The 25880-nt window shown below is 50.2% G+C and overlaps 3 protein-coding genes across 4 annotated transcripts; 1 reads left to right on the forward strand and 2 right to left on the reverse strand.

The window, feature by feature from the left end:
* Positions 1–202: 202 nt before the first annotated feature.
* DAND5 (DAN domain BMP antagonist family member 5) lies at positions 203–4946 on the reverse strand. The gene is given in 5 exon segments (XM_060007920.1): positions 203–250; positions 252–354; positions 356–432; positions 4622–4691; positions 4693–4946. Coding segments are annotated over 5 exon segments (552 nt in total).
* Positions 4947–16227: 11281 nt separating this feature from the next.
* GADD45GIP1 (GADD45G interacting protein 1) lies at positions 16228–18317 on the forward strand. The gene is made up of 2 exons (XM_060007914.1): positions 16228–16594; positions 17957–18317. Exons 1-2 carry the CDS (start codon positions 16245–16247, stop codon positions 18273–18275), a joined length of 669 nt encoding a protein of 222 aa, XP_059863897.1. The 5' UTR covers positions 16228–16244; the 3' UTR covers positions 18276–18317.
* A 1042-nt stretch (positions 18318–19359) lies between these two features.
* Positions 19360–24656, reverse strand: RAD23A (RAD23 homolog A, nucleotide excision repair protein). 2 transcript variants are annotated; one of them, XM_060007904.1, is made up of 9 exons: positions 24432–24656; positions 22937–23098; positions 22587–22768; positions 22392–22447; positions 22131–22258; positions 21788–21866; positions 21534–21664; positions 19701–19865; positions 19360–19618 (listed from the first exon to the last, which is right to left on the reverse strand). In XM_060007904.1, the coding sequence occupies exons 1-9, from the start codon at positions 24501–24503 to the stop codon at positions 19505–19507; spliced, it is 1089 nt and encodes a 362-aa protein (XP_059863887.1). In that variant the 5' UTR covers positions 24504–24656; the 3' UTR covers positions 19360–19504. The 2 variants fall into 2 exon arrangements, with proteins under 2 accessions (XP_059863887.1, XP_059863886.1); XM_060007903.1 differs by having other exon boundaries at positions 21534–21667.
* Between the last annotated feature and the right edge of the window lie 1224 nt (positions 24657–25880).

Consider the following 25880-nt stretch of genomic DNA (forward strand, 5'->3'; position numbering starts at 1 on the left):
ACTATGAGTGGTCCACCCCCATGGGTGGGGCTGTGCCTGGTGTCCCTAGGAGCAGGGTGAGGACTCTGGAGACCTGTCTGTCTGTCCTGCGTCCCTGGTTGCTGGACCCAGTGTGCATGGTCCAGGTTGGCGTCTTTCTCAGCCTGTCTTCCCCCGTCTCTCCAAGGTGCATGCATCTGTGTGTCCATTCGTGATGCTCAGCTCATGCCTTTGGTCCGCACTGACACCCCTCAACCCGCACAGTGGACATCCTTCACCTGGCGACGGGAGGCTGGGCTGCCCGCCCAACACCAGAGCACCACAGGTGCCCAGCGTGTGCGAGCGGGCACACAGCTGTTGCAGAGGATGAACGGGGATGTAGAAAGAGGAGCAGTGGCCAAAGCAGAGGTGATTGAGGAAGTAGACAGCCATGCAGCCCAGCCGGGAGAGCACCTGGGACCAGAGGCAGGGAGATGAGTCAAGGGCAGTGGAATCTGGAGCCAGAGACTTCATCCTACCTAGAAAGGCATGGATGCCTGGGTTCAAATTCTGACTCTGCCATCTGCTGGCTGTGTGCCTTGGGGCAACTTACTCAACCTCTCTGGGCGTCAGTTTTCTCACCTGTAAAATGATCAAAGTTCAACCAGAAAAAAAAGAAAACCACTCTAGGGTGAGGGACAATAGGAAGGGTGGTATTCCAGGATCCCTGGGGGGGATTAAAGAAAACCCTTAGCTCATTGCCTGGCACACAGTTGGCACTCAGTAAATGCTAGTTCTTCCTATGATCCCCTGCACCTAAGTGGATCTATCAACTTGCTCCCAGATCATGGCCCTTCTCTGTTTAAACCCTGCACCGCCCTCCCGCCTCCACATCTCCCTGCCCTTCCCCCCATCACTGCCCCAGCCACCCTGGTCTCCTCGATGTTATTTCTCTCTTTCTTTCTATTTATTTATTTTTTGATGTGGACTTTTTTTTTTAACATCTTTATTGGAGTATAATTGCTTTACAATGGTGTGTTAGTTTCTGCTTTACAACAAAGTGAATCAGCTATACGTATACATATATCCCCACATCTCCTCCCTCTTGCATCTCGCTCCCACCCTCCCTATCCCACCCCTCTAGGTGGTCACAGAGCACCGAGCTGATCTCCCTGTGCTATGCGGCTGCTTCCCACTAGCTATCTATTTTACATTTGGTAGTGTATATATGTCCATGCCACTCTCTCACTTCGTCCCCTCCCTGTGTCCTCAAGTCCATTCTCTACGTCTGTGTCTTTATTCCTGGATGTGGACCATTTTTAAAGTCTTTATTGAATTTGTTACAATATTACTTCTGTTTTATGTTTTGGTTTTTTGGCCCCGAGGCATGTGGGATCTTAGCTCCTTGACCAGGGATCATACCCGCACCCCCTGCATTGGAAAGAGAAGTCTTAACCACAGGACTGCCGGGGAAGTCCCCCTTTTTTAATTATTTGGCCGCACCATGCAGCATGTGGGATCTTAATTCCCCAACTAGGGATCAAACCCGAGCCCCCTGCATTGGAAGCACGGAGTCTTAAGCACTGGACCGCCAGGGAAGTCCCTATTCTTTCTTTTTTTTTTAATTGAAGTATAATTGATTACAATGTTGTACTAATTTCTGCTGTATGGCAAAGTGACTCAGTTACACACACATATATATATATATATTCTTTTTTTATATTCTTCTCCGTTATGGTTTATCCCAGGAGATTGGGTATAGTTCTCTGTGCTATACAGTAGGACCTTGTTGTTTACCCATTCTAAATGTACTAGTTTGCATCTACCAACCCCAAATTCCCACTCCATCCTTCCCCCACCCCCGTCCCCCTCAGCAGCCACAAGTCTGTTCTCTATGTCTGTGAGTCTGTCTCTGTTTTGTAGATAGGTTCATCTGTGCCATATTTTAGATTCCACATATAAGTGATATCATATGGTATTTGTCTTTCTCTTTCTGACTGTACTTAGCGTGATAATCTCTAGTTGCATCCTTGTGGCTGTAAATGGTATTATTTCATTCTTTTATGGCTGAGTAGTATTCCATTGTATATATGTACACATCTTCTTTATCCATTCATCTGTTGATGGACATTTATTTTGTTTCCATGTCTTGGCTATTGTGAATAGTGCTGCTATGAACATAGGGGTGCATGTATCTTTTTTTTTTTAAATAAATTTATTTATTTATTTATGGCTGTGTTGGGTCTTGGTTTCTGTGTGAGGGCTTTCTCTAGTTGTGGCAAGCGGGGACCTCTTCATCGCGGTGCGCGGGCCTCTCACTGTCGCAGCCTCACTTGCTGCAGAGCACAGGCTCCAGACGCGCAGGCTCAGTAGTTGTGGCTCATGGGCCCAGCTGCTCCGCGGCATGTGGGATCTTCCCGGACCGGGGCACGAACTCGTGTCCCCTGCATCGGCAGGCGGATTCTCAACCACTGCGCCACCAGGGAAGCCCGCATGTATCTTTTTGAATACTAGTTTTTTCCAGGTATATGCCCTGGACATGTGGGATTGCTGGATCATACGGTAGTTCTATTCCTCGCTGTTCTTTCAATGCACCAAACTTGTGCCTCTGCCTCCAGGACGTTGTCCCTGCTGCGCCCTCCACCTGGACTTCTCTTCCATCCACCTTTCCCAGAGCTCATTCCAACTCATCCTTCCTTCCTCAAAAGCACCCCCAAGGCAAATTTTACCCTCCTGGTAGTCTTTCTCCTAGCATCCTCATCTCTTTCTCCAGGGTCTCATAGCAATTTATTGTTATGTCTCTTTGGGGGATTGTCAATGTTCCTCTCTCTCCCAGAATATTCACTACCTGAAGGCAGGGACTCTTTCCGTCTTGTTTATGGCTACAGCCCCAAGAATCACAACAAAAGCTAACACTTGCCGAATCCTAACACCCTGCCGGGCCCATGCTGCTCACCTTTGAGGAACTCCCTCCTCCCCACAATGCTGCAAGTCTGGAACCATTAATATCCCCATTTACAGATGAGGAGACTGAGGCTCAAAGAAGTCCCTTGCTTGCCTAAGACTACGCAGCGGCTGAGGGGTCTGCTAGCCTTTAGAGCATCCTTGTGCCCCCCCGGGACAGTTGCAGCTCTGGGAGAGGGTACACAGCTGGATCCCAGGTCAGGGGTCCCCTCTGCTGTGTGCAGTGTGCACGGCTGTATGGGGCAACTGAGGCAGCTGGTCCAGGGCTGTGCAATACCACCGAGTGGTCTGGATTCAATGAAGGTTTGCTGAATGGATAACAAACCAAGGGGTCTTGGGAACTGACACCCTGGTAAGCACGATGCCGAACACTTTGCATGAGTTCTCAACTATTATTGACTCCCTTTTGCAAAGGTGGGACTTGAGGCATAAAGAAGGAAAGCCACTTGCCTTGTGTCACATAGAAATCAGCAGCTGAGGCAGAAGTTGAACTTAGGTACGCCTCGCTCCAAAACCTGGGCCATAAACAACACATGGTATGAATTTTCAAAACCTTTATGGAGCGCCAACTGAATGTAGCTGTACGAGTGCTTCCCTTACCCCTCTCATTCAGGCTGCCCAATAGCCCTTAGGAGGCAAGTACTACTATTATTCATTCATTCATTCATTTAACAAATACTTAGTGCCCACTGTGTCTGGCTCTGCTCTAGAGCAGGGATGGGGCTACAGAAGCGAACAAGACATAAAAATCTCTTCCCCGGGCTTCCCTGGTGGTGCAGTGGTTGAGAGTCTGCCTGCCAATGCAGGGGACACGCGTTCCTGCCCTGGTCCGGGAAGATCCCACATGCCGCAGAGCTGCTGGGCCCGTGAGCCATGGCCGCTGAGCCTGTGCGTCCGGAGCCTGTGCTCCGCAACGGGAGAGGCCACAACAGTGAGAGGCCCGCATAACGCAAAAAAAAAAAAAAAAAAAATCTCTGCCCTGGTGGAGCAAACATTCTAGTGAGGGAGATAGATGGTAAATGCAACTACAAAATCAATTTTGTTTGTTAGGTGATGATGTGAACTACAGCGAGAAATAAAACAGAAAGGGGGAACATTTTAAAACAAGATCTGAGTAAAAACCTGGAGGAGGTGAGAGAAGGAACCATAGAATGTTGGGGGTGGGGAGTGCTAGAGGCAAAGGGAACAGCCAATGCAAAGGACCTGAGGTCCACATAATATTGGTGTGTCTGGAGAAAAGCAAGGTGGCTGGTGCGGCGGGAGGAAAGTGGGTGAGGGTGAGAGTGGGAGGAGGGAGAGTGGGAGAGTGGGAGGAGGTAAGGGCAGGAGATGACAGGCATTGTGTGCAGGGCCTTGTGGGCCACAGGAAGGACTTGGACGTTCACTCTGAGTGAAGTGGGAGCCATGGAGGGTTCTGAACAGAGGAGGGATGTGATCAGACTCAGGTGTTCCCAGATGCCCTCTGGCCACTAGATGGAAAACTAGACTCAGGAGACAGGGTGGCCATAGCAGAAGCTGGGAGACCAAGATGGCAGCACTTGCATTGGCCCAGGTGGGAGATGCTTATGCCCCATCTTACGAGGGAGAAAATGGAAGATCAGAGACATTTAGGTGAAGGATGCAGGGTTGACCCCAAATCTGTCTGGTGCCACAGCTGGTGCTCTATCAACGCTGAAACCCAGCCCTCTCCTTCCCCTGCTTGAGTGAAGGGCACGGCTTTGCACATCTCCTGGGCCACTTCCTGTGGGTCCAGCGGCAGAGACAGTGATGGCCACATCCTGCCCGTGCTGCATCCTGCCGGTCCCCAGCTGCCCAGTTTTCTGCAGGCCCAGGAAGGCCTTCCAGCTGCCAAGGGCAGAGGACGGCACTGGGAAAGCTGGGGCCCCTTGACCCAGAGACTGGGTCTCATTGGCAGCAGCCTGGGGCTGAGCCGGGAGGCCTCGGGGTCCAGGCCTCCCTGAGTCTGTGGGCGGCCAGGCCCCACTGAGCAGGCTCAAGAGAGTGGTCAGCTGGCTGAGGATCATCTGTTTGTCCGTCTTTCCGTGTGTTGGTCAGTCTGGGACTGGGCTCAGGGTCCTGGGCAGCCAACCCTGCTGTCTGGTAGGTGGACTCTGTGCTCTTTAGATCCGCCCCCCCCCCCGTTTTTTTTTTTTTTTTTTTGGCTGAGCTACGTGGCTTGCAGGGTCTTAGTTCCCTGACCAGAGATTGAACCGGGTCCTAGGCAGTGAAGGCGCTGAGTCCTAGCCACTAAGGGCACCAGGGAACTCCCCCCAGATCCACCTTGTTTGTTGTTGTTTGCTTTGTTTTGTTCTTAATGTTTATTTATTTATATATTTGGCTGTGCCGGGTCTTAGTTGCAGCATTCAAGATCTTAGTTGTGACATGGATCTAGTTCCCTGACCGGGGATCAAACCCTGGCCCCTGCGTTGGGAGCGTGGAATCTTAACCACTGGCCCACCAGGGAAGTCCCCAGATCCACCTTTAATGGCTTGCCCCCAACCTGGGTAGCCTGGGAGGCACCTCTGCAAACCCACAATGGGGAGGAGAGTAAAACCCTTACCTGCTGGGTTCCCCCACCACCACCCTGGCACGGGATCTGGGGGCTGGGCTTGCGAGTGTGTCGGCTGTGGAGACCAGAAAGGAAAGGTGGAGAGGCAGGGGCTTAGGGGCACAATGCTGAATGCCCTAAGGGGCTCCTTTCCCATCAGGGCCCCATTCTTCCATTTAGCAAACTCAGACTTTGCAGTTATGCTTCTCAGGCTTCAAACTCAACACTGAAACTCCCTGGTTATGCAACCTCAAGTCCCTAAACCTCTCTGGGCCTCAGTTTCCTCTTCTGTAATATGGGGATAACAACAGTCCCTGCTTGGGGGAATTCCCTGGTGGTCCAGTGGTTAGGACTCAGTGCTTTCACTGCCAGGGCTAGGTTCTATCCCTGGTTAGGGAACCTATCCTGCAAGCCAAGAGGCACCACCAAAAAAAAAAACAAAAAATAAAACAGAAAAGCCAGTCTCTGCTTGGTAGGGTTGTTCTGAAGACTGGAGATGATTTATGTAAGGAGCTTCAAATAGAGGTTGGTACACAGTAGCACCATGAATAAGCTATGATTAACACTATTGCTGTTGTTTTTTTCTTTGGCATGCATTAGAGGCCAGGAATAATTCAGAGCCCTGGGGATACAGGAGGCCAACACAGAAAATGGGTCCTCGCTGCCACAATGTTTTATACATTGTAGAAAACAGACAACACAAGATAAGATGATTTCAGAGTCTTAAGTGTTATGAAGATACTAAAATGGGATGTGCCTGGGCTTCCCTGGTGGCGCAGTGGTTGAGAGTCCGCCTGCCGATGCAGGGGACACGGGTTCGTGCCCCGGTCTGGGAAGATCCCACATGCCGCGGAGCGGCTGGGTGCGTGAGCCATGGCCGCTGAGCCTCCGCGTCCGGAGCCTGTGCCCTGCAGCGGGAGAGGCCACAGCAGTGAGAGGCCTGCGTACCGCAAAAAATAAATAAAATAAAATGGGATGTGCCTTAGAGGAATCGGGGTGGGGGTTTCTGACCCCAGGGTGGTCGGGGAAGGTCTTTCTGTGGAAGTGACATTTTTGCAGAGAGCCTAGGTGCTGTGGGAACAGCCCCGTGGGGAGTGCTGGTTGGAGTGCTGGAAGCACATAAACAGCCCCGTCCCAGGATTTGGGGCCCTGGAGGCGCCTGGGGGTTCCAGTCCTGGCCCTGGCACCTGCGCGGCCCCCACCTCACACCCAGCTGTAGGCCCCGGGGCCCTGAGATGCTGCAGAGCCGGTCCTTCCCGTCCCCCCCGGAGCTGCGAGTGCGATGGGGTGCGCTTGCCCTCTGGCGGCAACTCTCGGGATTGCACGGCGACCGTGCCCTGGACAACTGCCTCCCGGACGTCTCACCTGGAGGTGCGCGGGCAACTCCCACTGACCCCACTACATCCGAGCCCCTGAGCGTCCCCCAACCTGCCCTTCCGCTGTCCTCTAGACCCAGCTAATGGCAGCGCTGTCCTGCCAGGTACTGAGGCTCCAAACTTGGCAGCATCTTTAAGCCCCCTCTTTCTCTGACTCCCCCACCCCCAATTTGATATGACTGCAAGTCCCTTCCACTTCAGAATCTACCCAGAATCCGCCCATTTCTCACTCCCTCTTCGGTCACCAACCTGCACATAATCCTCATTATCTCCCACCTGAACCAGTGCAGTCCCTCCACCCTGGTACCCCAGCTCCCGCCTCCTCCCTCCCTCAAAGTCTATTCCTCCGACAGTACCCAGAGGGCTACGCCGGGAACCACCTTACTGAGATTAACAGCCAAAATTCTCCCTGAAGCCCAGCAGGCCCCACCCTGTTTGCTCCCATCACCACCCCACCCTCGTCTCTCCGCACTCTCTCCCCCGTTTTCTCACTCCCTCCAGCCACGCGGACTTCTCTCTTCCGTAGACTCACCCAGGCATAATCCCATAATCCCACACAGTTGTTCGGGGCTGCGACACTCTTGAAGTTTCAACATGGAAAATATAAATAAGAAAAATGAAGTTAAAAAAATTGCACAAGAAGGTGCTGACGTTTTGGGGAAGAGGGATAAGAATTTACAGGTACAATTTTTTAAAATTTATTTTTGGTTGCATTGGGTCTTCGTACGTGCTTTTTTCTCTAGTTGCAGTGCGAGGGCTTCTCATTGTGGTGGATTCTTTTGTTGGGAGCACGGACTCTAGGCGGGCGGGCTTCAGTAGTTGTGGCTCACGGGCTCTAGAGCGCAGGCTCAGTAGCTGTGGCGCACGGGCTTAGTTGCTCTGCAGCATGTGGGATCTTCCCGGACCAGAGCTCGAACCCGTGTCTCCTGCGTTGGCAGGTGGGTTCTTAACCACTGCGCCACCAGGGAAGCCCCTACAATTAAATACAAATTTAATTGTATTTGCACACTGAAAAGAGCAGCAGGATTCTCCTGTTGGGGAGGGACATTTAAATAGGCAGATGAGATTGGGGGGGGGGCGGAGGGGGGAGGGGGCGGTGTCCCTTTAGAATTTAAAAATTCAATGCAAAAAAAAAAAAAAACCTTAAGGAAAAAGCACAAATGAAAGCAATCAATACCGTTGTTCTGCCCCTTGTTTTTTAAGTGATTTGGGGCATTCAAGTAAGTATAGATAAAAATAGATAAAATATATAATAGGTATAGATAAGTATATAGTAATATATATATAAGTAATATATAATATAGAGAGATAAAAATATAACAAACACCTCTGTACTCATTACCACAATTAAGAAATAAAAGATCACAGATATGAGAGAAACTGACTCTATACTTGTCCCTAATCCCTGAATTTGCCAATTATAATCCTCAGGCCTGTATTCATAGTTTTACCGTATATATGTCCATTCAGAAAAGATACATAAAATTGTTTTGTTTAAAACAATATACACGGTATCTGAATGTATATATCCTTTTAACTTTCATCTGTCCTGCCCTTCAGTATTTCACTGCACATATATACACCCCAATTCTTTTCTCCATTATCCAATTTTTTTTTTTTTTTTTTTTTTTGTGGTATGCGGACCTCTCACTGCTGCGGCCTCTCCCGCCGCGGAGCACAGGCTCCGAACGCGCAGGCCCAGTGGCCACGGCTCACGGGCCCAGCTGCTCCGCAGCATGCGGGATCCTCCCGGACCGGGGCACGAATCCGCGTCCCCCGCATCGGCAGGCGGACTCTCAACCACTGCTCCACCAGGGAAGCCCCATTATCCAATTTTTTAACCATCACAAACAATCCTGCAGAGAATATTCTGGAACGTAGCTTTTTTTCACCTAGGTTTATGCACTTACTCTATCTGCGAGAGTTTGCTCCTTATCAGTGGTTCACATTCCTGGCTGCACATTAGAGTCACTTGTAAATGAGGAATCGATGCCCAGAATCTGCTGCAAATCAATTATTACACTGGAATCTCTGGGGATGGGACCCAGGCAGTGGTTTTAAAAAAGCACCTCAGGGCTGCTGTGAACCCATGGGCTGCATCGTTCTATACAGCAGTAGATCTCAAGCTTGAGCCCCGCATCAGCATCACCTGGAAGGCTCTCGCACAGATCTGATTCTGGGATGGAGCCTGAGAACCTGCATTTCTAATAAGTTCCCAGGTGATGCTGCCACTGGCCTGAGGACCACACTTTGAGAACCATGACACAGAGAACGCCTTTATTCTTTTTTAACATCTGCATAGTATCTCACTGTACGGAGAGTCAGTAATTTCTTTGACAAGTCCTGTATTCTTAGACATTTGGGTATTTTTCATCTTTCATTACTACAAAAAAAATTGCCCATTGTAAGTCAACTATATTTCAATTAAAAAAATTTAATGGTCTACAACAGAATATCATTCAGCTATAAAAAGGAATGAAGTATTATATTAATATGCTAGGGCTGCCATAACAAAGTACCACAGACTGGGGGTCTTAACCAACAGAAATTTACTTTCTTACAGTTCTGGAGGCTAGAAGTCTGAGATCAAGTCGTCACCACACTTGGTTTCTTCTGAGGCCTCTCTCCTTAGCTTGTAGATGGCCATCTTCTCCCTGTGTCTTTACACGGTCTTTCCTGTGTGTGTGTCTGTGTCCAAATTTCCTCTTTTATAAAAATACCAGTCATACTGGATTGGGGCCCACCCTAATGACCTCATTTTAACTTGACACTTTTTCTACATATGGTCATGTACTGAATGTTAGCACTTTAACATATGAATCTGGGGGGGACACAACTCAGTCCATAACAAGTACTGATACATGTTACAGTATTGGATGAACCTCAAAAACATGCTAAGAGAGACTTCCCTGGTGGTCCAGTTGTTAAGACTCTGCGCTCCCAGTGCAGGGGGAATGGGTTCGATCCCTGGTCAGGGAACTAAGATTCACACTTAGATTTATTTGGCACAGCCAAATAAATAAATACATAAATAAATAAATAAAACCAACTAAGGAAAAGAATCCATACACAAGTAGTCACATCGTGTATGATTCCATTTACATGAAATGTCCAGAATGGGCAAATCCACAGAGACAGAAAGTAAACTAGTGGTTGCTAGGGGCTGGGTGGGGAGGGGGACTAGAGAGTGACTGCTTAATGGGTACAGGTGATAGAAATGTACAAGAAGTTAAAGAGAGATGGTGGTTGCGTAACATTGTGAGTAGACGAAATGCCACTGAATCGTTCACTTTACAACGATTAATTTCATGTCATGTGACTGTTACCTCAGTTTAAGGCCTGCCCTCAGAAGCCACTTCCCCATGGCCATTTGGTACCTGCTGGGTGCAGAGAACTCCAGCCAGCAGCTTAAATTCAACCCAAGCTGGTTTGACATCAGAGTGCCTACTTTTAACCTCTAAGCTCTGGTTCCCAGCTTAAAACTCAGAGTGGTTCCCACATTTCCTGGTCTGGTAGGAAACTGTAGCTCAGATGTCCCACACCTGGCTGCCTACTCCTTTGCCTCCACTATAATGGTTTGTTTTTCTCACCCACAAGACTGTGAGCTGTTTGAGGTCAGGGACTGTCTCTACTTCATTTCCTATCTCTTCAAAGGTCCAAGGAGCCAGGGAGGTGTCCACTGAGTTAAACCTGAATGATAAGAAAGAGCCCACCGTGTCTAGATCCTGGAGACAGTTCTAGGCATGATAACAGCAAAAGTAATGAAAAGGCTCTGAGGTTGGTGCAGGTCAGGGACCATGTGGCCCCTTCTGCCTCTTAATGGGTCTTCCTGCTTCTACATGTTGCCCCACTCAATATCTTTTCTGCTCAGCACCCAGAAAAGAATTGTAAGTCATATCCATTACTGCTCTGCTCAGAAACCTCCCATGGCTCCCCATTGCCCTTGGAATAAAACCAGAACCCCTCACCATGCCCTATAATTCTTGCATGGTTGGCCCCTGCCTAACACTATCATTTTACCTCCCCCTTCAATTCTCTTCATTCACTGGACCTCAACCACGCTGGCTATCTGTCCCTCAGCAAACCCTGGGGACAGACTTGTTGAGCACCTCAGGGAAATTTCCCCGTGGGCACATGGGGACACAGACAGGGAGGCTTACTGCAGCATCATTTCTGCAAACAAGAAAAATTGGAGGGACTTCCCTGGTGGTGCAGTGGTTAAGAATGTGCCTGCCAATGCAGGGGACACAGGTTCGATCCCTGGTCCGGGAAGATCCCACACGCCACGGAGCAACTAAACCCGTGCGCCACAACTACTGAGCCCGGGTGCCTAGAGCCTGTGCTCCGCAACAAAAAGAGAAGCCACCGCGATAAAAAGCCCACACACCGCAACAAAGAGTAGCCCCCGCTTGCCGCAACTAGAGAAAGCCCGCGCACAGCAACGAAGACCCAACGGAGCCAAAACATTAATCAATTTTTTTAAAGAAAGAAAAATTGGAAACAAACATCCATCAAAACAGCCTGACAGAATAATTATAGTTTATTCATACTACAGATAATACTGAGCAGATATTTTCTCCAACTTTTTTTTTAACCGCTAAATGCAGTAAGAAATACATTTTACACTGTAAACCAGAGGTAGCGGATTGTACTTTCCAAAGAGGCCTCGACAATATGTCCTATCCTATATGCTCTACGTACAATCCTTTGTATGCGACTGTGACAATGTGACTTTGACAATCCTTTGATTTAGTGACAAGGTCTCTGACCCCTCCCCTTGAACCTAGACAACCTTTGTGACTGGCTTGACCAATCGAATACAGCAGAAGTGAGTCCTGTGACTTCTGAGACTCAGTCATAAAAATGCCATGCACTTCAGTCTTGTTCACTTGGGATCCAGCTGCCACGTTGTGAGAAAGCTCCAACTGGCCCACGCAGAGAGACCACTGTGTAGCTGTTCCAGCCAATAGCCCAGCTGAGTATCCAGCCAGAATGAACCATAAACCATGAATAAATAAAGATGCTTTCTGATGATTCTAGCCACAGGGTATAAACTCACTCAACTTTCAATTCTTCCCACTGGGGCTGCAGATAGCAATGGAGCAGAGACAAGCCACGCCCACCGTGCCCTGTCCAAATTCCTGATCTACACAATGAGCGTAATAAAATGGTTGTTTGGGGAAGGTTTGTTAGGTCAATCACAATTGTACCACCCGTATATACATACACGTATCTGTGACAGAAATAAAAGCTTTACCAAACAATACTTACCCTTACTACACGTGATACAACCTGACATTTTAATTTTATTCTATTTTTTTCATTAATAATAACTGCTATACACCTATGTTCACAGGAGCATTATTCACAGTAGCCAAAAGGTGGATGCAGCCCAAATGTCCATCAGTGGTTGAATGGATAAACAAAATGTGGTAAATACTTATGATGGAATATTATTCAGCCTTAAAAAGGAAGTAAATTCTGACCCATGCTACAATGTGGATGAACTTTGAGGACATTATGCTAAGTGAAATAAGCCAATCACAAAAGGACAAATACTGTGTGATTCGACTTGTACGAGGTCCCAAGAGTAGTCAAATTCACAGAGACAGAAATTAGAATTGATTACCAGGGGCTGGGGGAGGGGAGAATGGGGAGTTAGGGTTTAATGGGGACAAATGTCCCCTTCTGTTTGTTTGTTTTTAAGAGTACACACCTTTATTTCTTTATTTTGGCTGCATTGGGTCTTTGTTGCTGTGCACGGGCTTTCTCTAGTTGCAGTGCGCGGGCTTCTCATTGTGGTGGCTTCTCTTGTTGTGGAGCACAGGCTCTACGAGCAGACTTCAGTAGTTGTGGTGCACAGACTTAGCTGCTCTGCGGCATGTGGGATCTTCCCGGACCAGAGATCGAACCTGTGTCCCCTGCATTGGCAGGTGGATTCTTAACCGCTGCGCCACCAGGGAAGCCCTAAAAGTAAATAATTTTTAAATTAAAAAAAATGATTTCTATGAATCATCCTTCCCTTAATTGTAAACCTGGAAATAAATAAATAAATGCTGGTTGGAACCCACTTCACTGACTTCCTGAATCAATAACGGCCCTGTCACCCACACTGTGAAAAACACAGCTACACAGTATGTGCAATAAATCTACATAGATCCAGGACTTCCCTGGTGGTTCAGGGCTTAAGAGTCCGCCTGCCGATGCAGGGGACATGGGTTTGAGCCCTGGTCTGGGAGGATCGCACATGCTGCTGGAGCAGCTAAGCCCGTGCACCACAACTACTGAGCCTGCACTCTAGAGCCTGCAAGCCACAACTACTGAGCCCGCGTGCCACAACTACTGAAGCCCACCCACCTAGAGCCTGTGCTCTGCAACAGGAGAGGCCCCCATAGTGAGAAGCCCGTGCACTGCAACGAAGAGTGGCCCCTGCTCGCCGCAGCTAGAGAGGGCCCACGCACAGCAATGAAGACCCAACGTAGCCAAAAATAAGTAAATAAATAAATTTATTTAAAAGAAAAAAATCTACATGGATCCACCTGGAGATATCTGGAAACCAACAAGCGGAGGGAGAAAAGTTGCAAACTAATACATTCAGGATACCATTTATGTAAACTGTTTAAAATATATATTGATATTGTTTCCACAGACTCCAGATAAGTGGCAAAGGCATAAAGACTGGTCCTGGAAGAATATGCTAATTTCAAAGTAACTGTTACTCCTGAGAAATGGGAGGGGGGGTGGGGGTGGAGGGGGGAGCATCTGTAGGCGGAGGCCTTACTGTCATTGGAATTTTTAAAAAAATATCTGAAGCAATCGAGCCAAAGTGAATATTTGTTAAACCTGGGTGATGACACAATGACTGTACCCTTCTGTCCCTGTGAAATAATCCATTAACACTGTTAATAAGAATGTATAAGCAACTCTAGGATACATAAGAAACTAACACAAGTGGGGGTGGAGGGGCTCAGACACAGAGGCAGAGGATGGGAGATGGGTGGGGATAAGACTTCTCACTGAAACCCTTTATGTTGCTTGTATTTTCATTTTTTAAATTGTGAAATGTAATAAAGCTACAAGAAAGTGTGCAGCCCACACATATAGTTATATACAACTGAAAGAATAATTATAACTCAGGCATCACTGAAGCCCAGATCAAGAAATAACATTGAATAAAGTCCACTTAGAGAAAAGCAAACAGAATTGGAATGCCCAGCTCAATGACCTGTTACAAAGCAAACCCCGCCCACCTGCTGCCACGTGACCACCACCCAGCTGCCTCCACAGCCCGGCGACCCATCCTGACTTCCAGAATGATCACTGCTTGGCTTTTCTTTATCTTTTACCCCTTAAGGTGTGCATCCACAATAACACTAGGATTGTTCAACTTTATAAAAAAAGGACAATTTGTGTAAACTTTCCACAATGAAAAATATTCCTTTATGAAAAGGAATCATTTGGGTCCTGCTTCCTTTGTTGCATAAAATGTCGGTGAGAATCATCCACATTGCTGTGAGCAGCTGTGAATGCTCCTGCATTCCGGTGCAGTATTCTGTTGGCTAAAACATCACAATTTAGGTATCCAGTCTACTGCAGATGGACTCAGGTGTGGATTGTTTCCGCTTGAGACGGATATATATGAGATATATGTTACTGCTATGAACCATGAACACTCTTGTCCAGGCTTCTTTGCTCACTGAGCAAACTGAATTTTTTTTTTTTTTTTTTGGCTGCGTAGGGTCTTCGTTGCTTTGAAGACCTAGTTGCGGTGAGCAGGAGCTACTCTTCCTTGCGGTGCGCGGGCTTCTCATTGCGGTGGCTTCTCTTGTTGCAGAGCACAGGCTCTGCACATGCAGGCTTCAGTAGTTGTGGCACGCGGGCTTAGTAGTTGTGGCTTGCGGGCTCTAGAGCGCAGGCTCAGTAGTTGTGGCGCACAGGCTTAGTTGCTCCGCGGCATGTGGAATCTTACTAGACCAGGTATTGAACCCGTGTCCCCTGCATTAGCAGGCAGATTCTTAACCACTGCGTCACCAGGGAGGTCCCTTTTTTAATCATTTTTAAGTGTACTGTTCAGTGGCATTAAGCACATTCACAGTGTTGTGCAACCATCATCACCGTCCATCTCCAGAACTTTTTCATCATCCTAAACAGAAACTCTATACCTATTAAGCAATAACTCCCATTCCCAATCTCCCTGCCCCTCCCAACCACCATTCTACTTTCTGTCTCTATGAATTCCACTACTCTATGCACCTCATGTAAGTGGAATTATACAATCTATGTCCTTTTCTGACTGCTTTATTTCTCTCCGTATCATGTCTTTCAAGTTCATCCATGCTGTAGCATGGGTCAGAATTTCCTTCCTGAATTTTCAAGGTGGAAATCCTTTTTTAAAAATAGTATTTAGGGCTTCCCTGGTGGCGCAGTGGTTGAGAGTCCACCTGCCAATGCAGGGAACACGGGTTCGTGGCCCGGTCCGGCAAGATCCCACATGCCGCGGAGCGGCTGGGCCCGTGAGCCGTGGCCGCTAAGCCTGCGCGTCTGGAGCCTGTGCTCCGCAACAGGAGAGGCCACAACAGCGAGAGGCCCACGTACCGCAAAAAAAAAAAAAAAAGTATTTAATTTCTACACCACGATCAAAAGTTTTAAACGTTTTAAAATATAAAAAAATTTAATTAAAAGGCATAAAGTAACTATTTTCAATAGAATTTAAAATAAAATTTCTACATAAATATCTTAAATAGCTACATTCAAATTTAAATGTTTTAAACAGAAATGTAAATATTTAAAATAAATGTTAAGTAAAGCTTTAAATAATTATTGAAAATTAAAATTTTAATAAAGATACTAAGATCAAATTAAAAAGCATAAAATAAATGTTATGAACAATATTTAAATAAGTGTTTATAAAATTCAAATATTTCGAATAGATTTAAAATATTTAAATTAAAATATAAAGTACCACGTAGATTGAACTTAAAATTGAAATGACATTTGAATGTTTAAATATTGAAATGATTTTAAATGTTAAACATTTAAATTTTAACATAGAAAGTAATTGTTTTTTTTTGCTGGGATCTTCCCGGACCGGGTCACGAACCCGTGTTCCCTACATCGGCAGGCGGACTCTCCACCACTACGCCACCAGGGAAGCCCATAAGTGCTATTTTTAAAATATATAATTAAATTTTAAATACGATTTTAATAAAGTAACTGCTACAATAATATTTAAAATTACACTTTAAGATGTGTAAAAAAATATATTACTCCCCTCTTCTCCCTGCCCAGAACTGAGGCAGTAGGGAAGCTACTGGCCTCCTCCGGGACTTCAGCAAACCTCACGCGCAGGCAGCGCCTTGGCCAGCCCGGCCAGCTCGCGAGGACCCCGTACGGCCAATATGGCTGCGCCCGTACGGCAGGCACGCAGCCTGCTCGGGTTGGTGACGACCCTAGGCCCGGGCTCCCGCGGCTACCGAGCGCCTCCGCCCCCGCGCCGCTCAAGGGGGCCCTGGTGGCCCGACCCGGATGACCCACTGACCCCGCCCTGGCAGCTGGGGCCGCGCTACGCAGCTAAGCAGTTCGGGCGGCATGGCGCCGCCTCCGGGGTGGCCGCCGGTTCTCTGTGGCCTTCGCGGAAACAGCTGCACGAGCTGGAGGCTGAGGAGCGCGAATGGTACCCGAGCCTGGCGGCCATGCAGGAGTCGCTGCGGGTCCAGCAGCTGGCCGAGGAGCAGAAGCTACAAGCCAGGTGCGTGCGTGCGGTCGGGCAGGCGCGGGGCTGCGGGCCGTGGGTGAACTGTGTCCCAACAGCAGTACTTAGTCCATTGGGCAGTTTATCGCGGGGTTTGTATGCTGTATTTACGTGAATCCTCACCTAGATACAAAACAGACTTCTGAATAACAGTTCATTTAGTCATTCATCAACAGATCTTTACTGAGCGCCTACTGTGCGCAAGGCCTTGCCCCCACTACTGAGGACACAGCAGGGAACAAAACAAAGATAATTTCAGGTGTCGACAGAGAGCCATTAGGAAAATAAAATTGCGTGGAGAATGCATGCCTGAGGGGGACTTCGGTTTGGTAGGCCTCAGGCCTGAGAATTTGACGTTTAAATGTTTAAGCAGAAACCTGAATGATCAGTGGTAGTCATGGGAAGATCGTAGGCAGAGCGTTCTCGGTAGCGGGAACAGCTGGTGCAAAGGCCCTGAGGTAGGAATGTGCTTTAAGGAACAGCCTGGACATTAGTGTAGCTGGGAAAGAGTGGGAGGTGATGGGGCATGGAATCAAGGGCAGAGGTCAGCCTTAGAGGCAGGTCTGAAGGATTTGAAGTAGAATGGAAGCAAGACCAGGGACATTGATTGTGCCACTTAACCGAAGGGAGGGGGCAGCCAAAGGCAGGCAGGTGTGTTCCTGGTGTTTATTGTTCTTGTCCTCACAGCAGCTCTAAGAGGAAGAGGGAACCACCCTTATTTCAGAGATAGGACACTGAGGCCTAGGAAGGTGAAGTCACTTGTCCAGTCACTTAGGCAGTGAACGGTGGAGTTAGGATGTGAACACCTCTCTGATAACCCCAGTTATCCCAGCTGGTTGACCCTGCCATGGGGCTTTCAGCTTCATGTTTCTAATTCTTAAAATGGGACAGTGACTCACACCTACAAACACACAGGATTGGAGGGAAAGGTCCAATCCATTTCTTGCCTTCACTTCAGTGCCTCGAAGTAGGCCTGGCATACAGTGGTTGCTCAGTGATGTCTGTAGGACGGAGGAGTGAGCTGTGGGAATAGCTGGCGTAACACGCAGCATAACATGCGACATTCAGTAGACAGCTCAGGGAAACGTTGCGTTGACTTGGGGTCTGCTCCTAGGAATTACTGGGGCTTGGTTCTCTCATGCTCAAGGCTACACATGTTGGTTTCTCTTCCCCGCCTCTCTTCACTTGTCAAGAATTTTTCTTCACAGTTTTAATGGCCACCATAAGTCTTCCCGGTCTTTCATCTGGAGATGTGGGGGCGTTGGGAGAGGCAGGATGTGGGCAAAGGCTTGGGGGTGGGTGGTGGGTGGATGGGTGCTGCTCTGGCTGCCCTCACTGACCACTCTCTTTCCCCTGCAGGGAGCAGCTCATTGAAGAGCGCATGGCCAAGATGCCACAGATGATTGAGAACTGGCAGCGGCAGCAGCAGGAGCGCAGGGAGAAGGAGCAAGCAGACAAGGAGCGGAGGGCTCGGCTGCAGGCTGAGGCCCAGGAGCGCCTGGGATACCACGTGGACCCGAGGAGTGCCCGCTTCCAGGAGCTGCTGCAGGACTTGGAGAAGCAGCATCGCAAGCGCCTCAAAGAGGAGAAACAAAGAAAGAAGAAGGAGGCACGAGCTGCTGCGATGGCCGCTGCTGCAGCCCAAGACGCAGCAGACTCTGCAACACCCAGCTCCTGAGTTGTGTTCTTTCCCAATAAAACCTGCTGCCTGATAGCCCCACCCCTGAAGAGCTCTGCATCCTCTCTTATCACACCCCTCCCCGGGCACCCTGGTTCTTTCCCCAGCACCTAGAGCCAGGGAATCCCCACCCTTCCCTGACTCTGCTCACTTAGGGACTCTAGGCCATGCCGACTAACTCTGGGGCTTCAGGGGGAGTGAAAGGGGGATGCAATGGGGAAATAATGGAGGAGCAGATGGCAGAGGAGAAGAGGGCTTCTGTTTACCAACATTAATCTCCAGTAATTAGCCAATTACCAGGGGGGAAGTGTAGCCAAAACAGACTGTGGTGATGATGGTGGGGGGCAGGGAGAAGCAGCCCTTCCAAGGCTGAGCCAGGGCTGGGGCTCATTGCCTGGGAGTGAGACAGCTTGGGGGAGGGGGAGTGAAGACACTGGGAGCCCCAGTCTGCAGAGGTTGACAGACCCCTCTGCCCTTTCATGGCATTCCCGCATCTCCTGTGTCCAACTAGCCCCAGACCCATACAAGCTGGAGTGGGAAGCCCCAGCAGGCACAAACCACAGGACTGGCTTTTAAAACTTTATTCACTTCAAAATCTTTTATCAGAGACACGGTTCTGTTCTGGGGTGGGGGGTGGCCTTGACCTCCAGAATGACTCTGATGTTTCCCCTTCCCCAGGCAAGACAAACCAGACCTCCTCCTCCCCAGCAAAAGGATGCAGGATGAAGGCCAAGGCCAGACCATGGAGGGGTCTTGGGCCTCTGAGTGCTCACCCCAGATGGAAAGATTTGGGCCACTCCAATGGAGAATCAAAGTTTGGAGCTCCAGCTACCCCTCGCCCTGCAGGAGGGCGGGGGAGCTCTCAGGGGCTCTTTGGGGGATGGGGAAGCAAACAGCCGCCTCTCCATCTGGCTGCAGGGAGCTGGGACAGAGGCCAAGAGGGGCCCATCTGTCACCTCCAGTCCTGCCAGCTCCTTGGAGCAGGCTGGGCTCGGGTGGGGGATGGGAGGACAGCTGTCTGGCCCAGGTCTTCTCAGGCCAAGATGGGAACGCGGGGCCACTTTAGGAGAGTGGGAAGTTGGGGTGGAGTGTTTTGGTTTTTATTAGTTTTTGATTTTTTTTCCACTTCTTAAATAAACATGAATATATATATATTTTTTTCTTTTATAAAACTTTTGTGGAGTTGGGGGTGGGGAGGAGGGAGCGGTGGGCGGCCTGGCCTCCCGGCATCACTCGTCATCAAAGTTCTGACTCAGGAGGAAGTTGGCAGCCAAGTTCTCGTTTTTTTCACAAGCGAAGTAGGCCTGGATCACCAGGCTCTCTGGGAAGCCCAGGGCCTTCAACTGCGGGAAGATGGGCAGGTATGAGCAAGAGGTAGGGGCCCTGCCCACCCATGAGGTCACCCCTCTCAGCCAGATCTCTTACCCTCTCTATAGCCTCTTTTTCCTGTGGTGTCACCTGGATGTAGTTCATCTGTGGGGCCTCCTCGCCTATCGCGCCCACCTCACCCTCCACGTCCGAGATGTCTGCCAGCTCCCCAGGGGGCTCGTTCAACATCTGGATGAATTGCTCCTGGTGCCGGCTGATTTGCTGTGGGAGACGGAGAAAGTGGTGGTGACCCACAGCCCTTGTCCCCCGCTTCCCCAGGTCCCTGTCACAGCGCTTGCTTTTTCTTTCATTCACTCAGCAAATATTTAGAGGGTGTCTATTCTGGCCATACAGCCACACGGTGGTCATGGGCCCTGTCCTAGAAGGAGCTGATGTTCCAGGGTGGCGAGGCAGGCCGTAAACAAGCAAGTTGACAGCAACTTACAATGTAAATACTGGGCGTAACATACATTAGGGTAGATCTTGGGCTGGGAAAGACACTTTAGGCCAGGAGCGAGGGCCCTGTGAACTACTGGATGGGGAAGGAAGTTTCCCTCCACGTAGAGCAAAAATCAAGTGCAAAGGCCCAGGGATGGGGTCCATTTGGAAAATTCCAAAAGCAAAAGATCCATGTGGCAAAACAGTAAACAAGGAAGGGAAGGAGGAAGCAGAAGATCAGATCAGAGAGGCAGGGACCAGGTATGCTTTCTTCTAGTGTGATGGGACACCACAGTGGTGAGGATTAAACAGGGAAAGACATCTGTGTACCTTTTAAAAAGATTAACTCATCTGGGTGTTGCGTATCTGGGGGTTCTAATATGCGCCTCTCTATTTTTATGTACATCTGAAAATTTACACATCAAAGGAAAAAGTGCTTTTTCAGGAATCTGGCTCCTAGTGGAGAATGGACCGTGGGGGCTGAGCAGATGCAGAGAACTGGGTGGTGGCTGCCAGGGGACCTGGGAGAAGATGAGGTGGCAGCCACAGAGGTGGAGTGCAGGGCTGGGCTGAGTGAGATGTTCTGGAAGTAGAGCAAAGAGGACAGGTGAGAGACAACCCCAGCAGGCCCCCAGTGCCTGGGGCTCAAGCAACCCCAGGTCCTTGCGGGGTTACGGAGGGCTGGGAGGATCTGTTCTGGTCTTGGATATCTAAAAAGCATTTTCATGGAGGTATCAAGTCAGTCACGGGAGAGCATGGCATCCAGAGGGTCCAGACTGGTCATATGGATTTAAGGGTCGCCACAGACTGAAAGCCCCAGGATTGATTGCAAATAAATGGAGATGCGCAGCCCTGGCCCTCCAACATCTGGAGGTGAGCGGAGTCAGCACAGGAGACTGAAAAGTCGGCGGTAGAAGCAGCAGACGCCTGAACCAAGAGAGGCAGGTTTTCACAGAGGACCCAGGAGACCCTGTCACACCCAGGGGCCACTGCCCCTCCGCCCAGGAACCTTCAAGGACAGGATGGAGCCTTGCTGAGCACGGTGGTCCCAAAACCAACTAGGGCACAGCAGTCCTGGGTGCTGCCATACAACCCTATGGACATTCAGAAAGCAACAGCTAAACGCGGAGTGGAGCCAGAGCACAGGATCCAGAGACTGGAGGCAGACACACACTCCACCAGTTGCCAGGCTGCTCCAAGCCTCTGACATCTTCCTCCACGGAGTGGAGATGACAGTAGCACCCACACCTTACAGAGTGGTTGAGAGCATTACGTGAAACCACGTAGGTCATTAGGTCGCACGGAACAGCAGAAGGCTGTCGTTAGTCCTGCTTTCCAAGCATAGAGATGCCTACATACCACGCTGGGCCAGGCTCACTCTCTGGGGCTGTGGTACCCACAGGAGAAGGGAGATGGTACCTGCACTGACTCCCTCTGTCCCCAGGCCTGTACCTGTAAAAGCTGGGGGTTCTCCTGGCCCAGCTGCTGAAGCAGGGCTGGCAGCAGCGCCGGATTCTGCTGAATCACCTGCCGCATGTTCTGGAACTGGGGCTGATCCCGCAGGAATTCCAAGGGGTTCTCTCCTGCTGCCAGGAGGAAAGGGTGCGGTCAGATACCACCCTGGGCTCCCTGAAGTATGGGGGGTTGGGATGAGTCAGGTGCCTTGACAGCAGACACCCCACATGCACACCTCCCAATCCACTCACCTGCTTCTGTGGCTGGCTGCTCGGGTACTTGGCTCTCCTGGACAGAACCGTGTTCCGGCTCGGGGCTCCCAGGAATTCCCTGTCAGGGGTCCTATTTAGTTCAAAGCACAGACTGCCCACTGCCTCCTTCCTGCATACTCAGCCCTGGCGGGAGACACGTGAAGCCTCTGCTCTGCCCTCCACAGGTCCACCCCATCGCTCATGTCCAGGCTCCTGCAGGAGGTCTTTCCTGGCTAGAACCATAACCCAAAGGCTTTTGGGGGCAGATTTTGACCAGCCATCAGGGCACCGAAGCCTGCATGCTCCCTTGAGGACTCCCCAGGCAGCAGCAGCCCCACCTCACCGTGAGTAGATACTCCACGGCCCGGTGGGGATTGTTATAGCTGGCCCTCAGGGCAGCCACGACCCGCTCCCGCTCGTAGCCCATGGACATGATCTCCGTCAGCATCGTCTCATACTCAGAGCCAGTCACTGTGGAGGGAGTGGCAAAAGGTGGGTCACCAAGGAGAGGGAAGGACAGCTCCCAGGCCCTCCCACACCCCCACAAGGCCCAGCTGATGACTGGGGCACCCAGTCATTTTCGCTCTGGGGACCACCCACCCACCTAGCGTGGAGGCCGCGTCTTCCTCTCGCCCGCTGCTACCTGAAGAGGGAACAGAGCTGCAAATTCAAGAGAGAGAAATCGGACCCTGGCTTCTGGTGGCTTTCCCTCCCCCAAGGTGTGTGGAACCACAAACGTGGGCGCTGAAATGTGCCGGAAAGACAGGGCCCAATCTGGGGCTGCTGCTCCCTGCCTTACCCGGACACAGACTCCGGGGAGGTCGTGGGGGCTGATTCCTCCGATGGGCTCTTGTCCTCTCTGGCGGTAGGTGGGGGATTGGACATGCCTGAGGCAGGGGCCGATGGGAAAGATGTGGAAGACTCCGGGGCAGCAGTGGGTGAAGCCTCTGGGGGTACTGAGGTGCCTGGGCTAGTTTTGGCCTGTGACACCCAGAAAAAGGGAGCAGGCATCAGTAACTCTATCTAGCCCCAACATCCTTCCACATCTCAGCCCCACCCTGTTCATGGCTAATCTCTCTTGGGCACACATGCTCTTTGCCAGCTCCCCAGCTAATCCACCCGTCCTCCCAACCAGCATACATCACCCACCTTGGTCACCATGACGACCACGAAGTTCTTCTCATCGATGTGATAGTCCTTGATGGGGACATCATCGCTCAGGATCTTGCCAGCATAGATGAGTTTCTGTCCAGCCACAGGGAAAGCATCACGACCCTTCTCAGCTTCTATCTTCTCCTTCAGCACCTTCACCTGGAGGAAGGGGTAGACAGTCACTGCAAACCCCGAGATTCTCTCTTCCCTTCTAGTTTGGGGGCAGGGGGGAGGCTGCATGCCCTGATGGCTGAGAAGCTAAGCTTCATAATCAAGCATACTAGACCATTCCACCATTAAATAGAATATTTGCTGAACACCTGATATGTGCCAGGTGCAGTTTTAGACACTGACGATACAGCAGAGAACAAAACTCAATACAAGTCCCTGTTCTCATAGAGACATTTATTTGAGAGAAGAAAAAACACATATTTCAGGTGATGTAAACATGATGAAACGCAAATCAAAATAAACGGGAGATAGGACCATTCCTCACTCCATGCTGCTGAGAGTGACCTTTACTAAGAGAATCCTAAGTTGACACCTCTATTGTAAACGTACACGGGTCACAAGTTTAAAGCCTCATATTAACTGAGTGAAACAGTTACCATTAGCCTCATTTTATATTTGAGAAAAACAGAAGTACAGACAGATTAACCAACTTGCCCCAAATCAAAAAGTTAGGCTGGTCAAAAAATCTGAGTCTGTTTCCTTTTCTACAAAAAGTGAACTTCAATGTCTCCCTCGTGGGGGAAATTGTGCAAAAAGGGCCAAGTACATATTTTTGTTAGGTCCTAAATCTCTTTTCAGCTAAAAGGACAGCATCATGTTTAGACCGTGGGCTCTCACTTGAGGCAATTCCGAATTGAAACCGCTCTGCCATGACTTGCTGTGTGCATATGCAACTATACCGAAGTTCTTTAATCCAAGTTCCCGCATCTGTGAAGTGGGGAGACTCAGAGTCCCCAAATGACAAGCCTACTTCGCAGATTTAGTAAGATAACATAAAAACGCTCAGCGACTGGTGAAGAACAAACACGGACCACTGAAACTCAAGACCGTTTATTATTATCGTCGTTGCTGTCATCACCCGGCATCTCCTGGTCACTACTCCCAGATTCGGCCACCAATGTCCCGAGGAGAAGCCTACAAAGCTGGGAGCTCGGAGCACTCATCCCAGAGCAGGCCGGCCGGGAATCCGAGCCCGCGGCTCCCGCGCCCCGCGAAGACACTGACATTGGACCCGGGGCCTGGCGGGCGCCCCGGGGGTGGAGCCTCGCCTGGAGAGAGATCCAAGAGCTCCGCCCGAGCCACCAGGGGCTGAGCCGGGGACCATCAGGGTATCTGGGAAAGTCAGGCCCGTTGGGAGAATGGGCACTGCCCGGCGCCGCGCCGTCTTCCCCGCCTCTCTTGTCAGGATCCCGGCCTCCCCGCCCCCACCCCATCCCCGGCACCCGTCGCTCCCGCTCCCGGGCTCCGGCCTGGCTCGCACCGTCTCATCAGGCTCCATGCGGATCTTGAAGGTCTGCTGCTGCAGCGTTTTGAGCGTGATCGTGACGGCCATGGTGGGGCCCGAGCGACGCGGCGGCCCCGGGATCCTCACACAACATGCAACTCACGCCGCCGCCATCTTAGCGCCCAGCCGCGCCGTAAGCCGACCGCTTCCGGGGCAGGCGGTGCGCGCGCCGACCACCGCAGCACGTGTCCTGAGCGCGCCCCCTTTGCCTTCGTGAGCATGCACAAGAGAGCGGCCTCGAGCCAGGCATGCGCAGACTAAACTCTGCTCCGGGGGTGGGGGGGCTTCTCGCTCAACTGTCACGTGGCTTCCTGCGAGTGACGCCATGCCCGTTAGCGGTGACGTCATGCGGCCACAAAATGGCTCCGACGTCCCCAGTGTCAAGCCTACGAGTTTCATTGATTTGTTGACGTTGAACTCTTCGTGTACTTGTTATACTTTTATTTCTTCCATAAAATGTTCGTGTTTTTTTGCTCGTTCCAAATGAGTTTTATTCTGGTCTGGCTACCCTGACAGGATGCCTGTCAAGCCCTGAAAGAACTAAAGGATACTTGAAAGGTCACCAACAATTAAACGAAAACTCTGTAAACACGTTTGGCCAAGGAACTGGGGACACGAGGCCATTTTGTGGTCCCATCCATTCCTGAGGGAAGAGCTGGATTTTTGGAATGAATCTGTTCTAGCTCCTGGGTCTCCCCACGTCTCTGCTGCTCCTTCCCTGATCACTTTGTTCACCCACCTACCCCCAGTCTGACCCCAAAGTTTTTAAGGAAGATGTAACTTTCAAGGCTTCCCTACACCGAATACAAAATTCTCTCCTTAAACTTTCCCTGGATATGCCAATCCTGGAGGCTTTCCAGAAGGGTGGCGCTAGGCCACAGGACACAGGAAGCTCAAAGGAGGCCTATCCAAGGAACAAGGAATCGAAGAGCTGGTTGGCCGAAGCTGAAGAGGGTGCTTTGGCAGACAGGATGGAGGTGATGGTCTCATCTTCCAGTTAATGGGTGGACTCTCCCCCGCAATCCTGAACTGACCATTACCTGCCTCCTAAACTGCTCAACATTCCCATCCAAGTAGGACACCAGGCAGTCGCCTGCCACCTGACTCATTACCCAACTGTTACCAGGTCCTACTGCTTCTCCCTTCACTGCATGCCCTAAGCTAAGAAGCTTCCATAAGAATAGGCCAGACTTGGCTGAGGGATTCTTAACCTCTGGCAACAAGGGACATCAGTTCCCAACCACCCACTGGCCATTAAGTGGCAGCCTTCAGGACCCCAACAGAGGTGGGCCTAGGCCAACCTTAGGGGCCCACACTCTCCTCTGCCACTTTTACACCAGCACTTGGTGCCACCTCCTTCCCTTCAAGAGGTTCAAATCCTGACTTGGCCACTGAAGACCACTGGACAAGCTAGATACCATTTCT

Source organism: Delphinus delphis, chromosome 3 (assembly GCF_949987515.2).
Source record: "Delphinus delphis chromosome 3, mDelDel1.2, whole genome shotgun sequence".
In the NCBI taxonomy this organism is placed as follows: domain Eukaryota; kingdom Metazoa; phylum Chordata; class Mammalia; order Artiodactyla; family Delphinidae; genus Delphinus; species Delphinus delphis.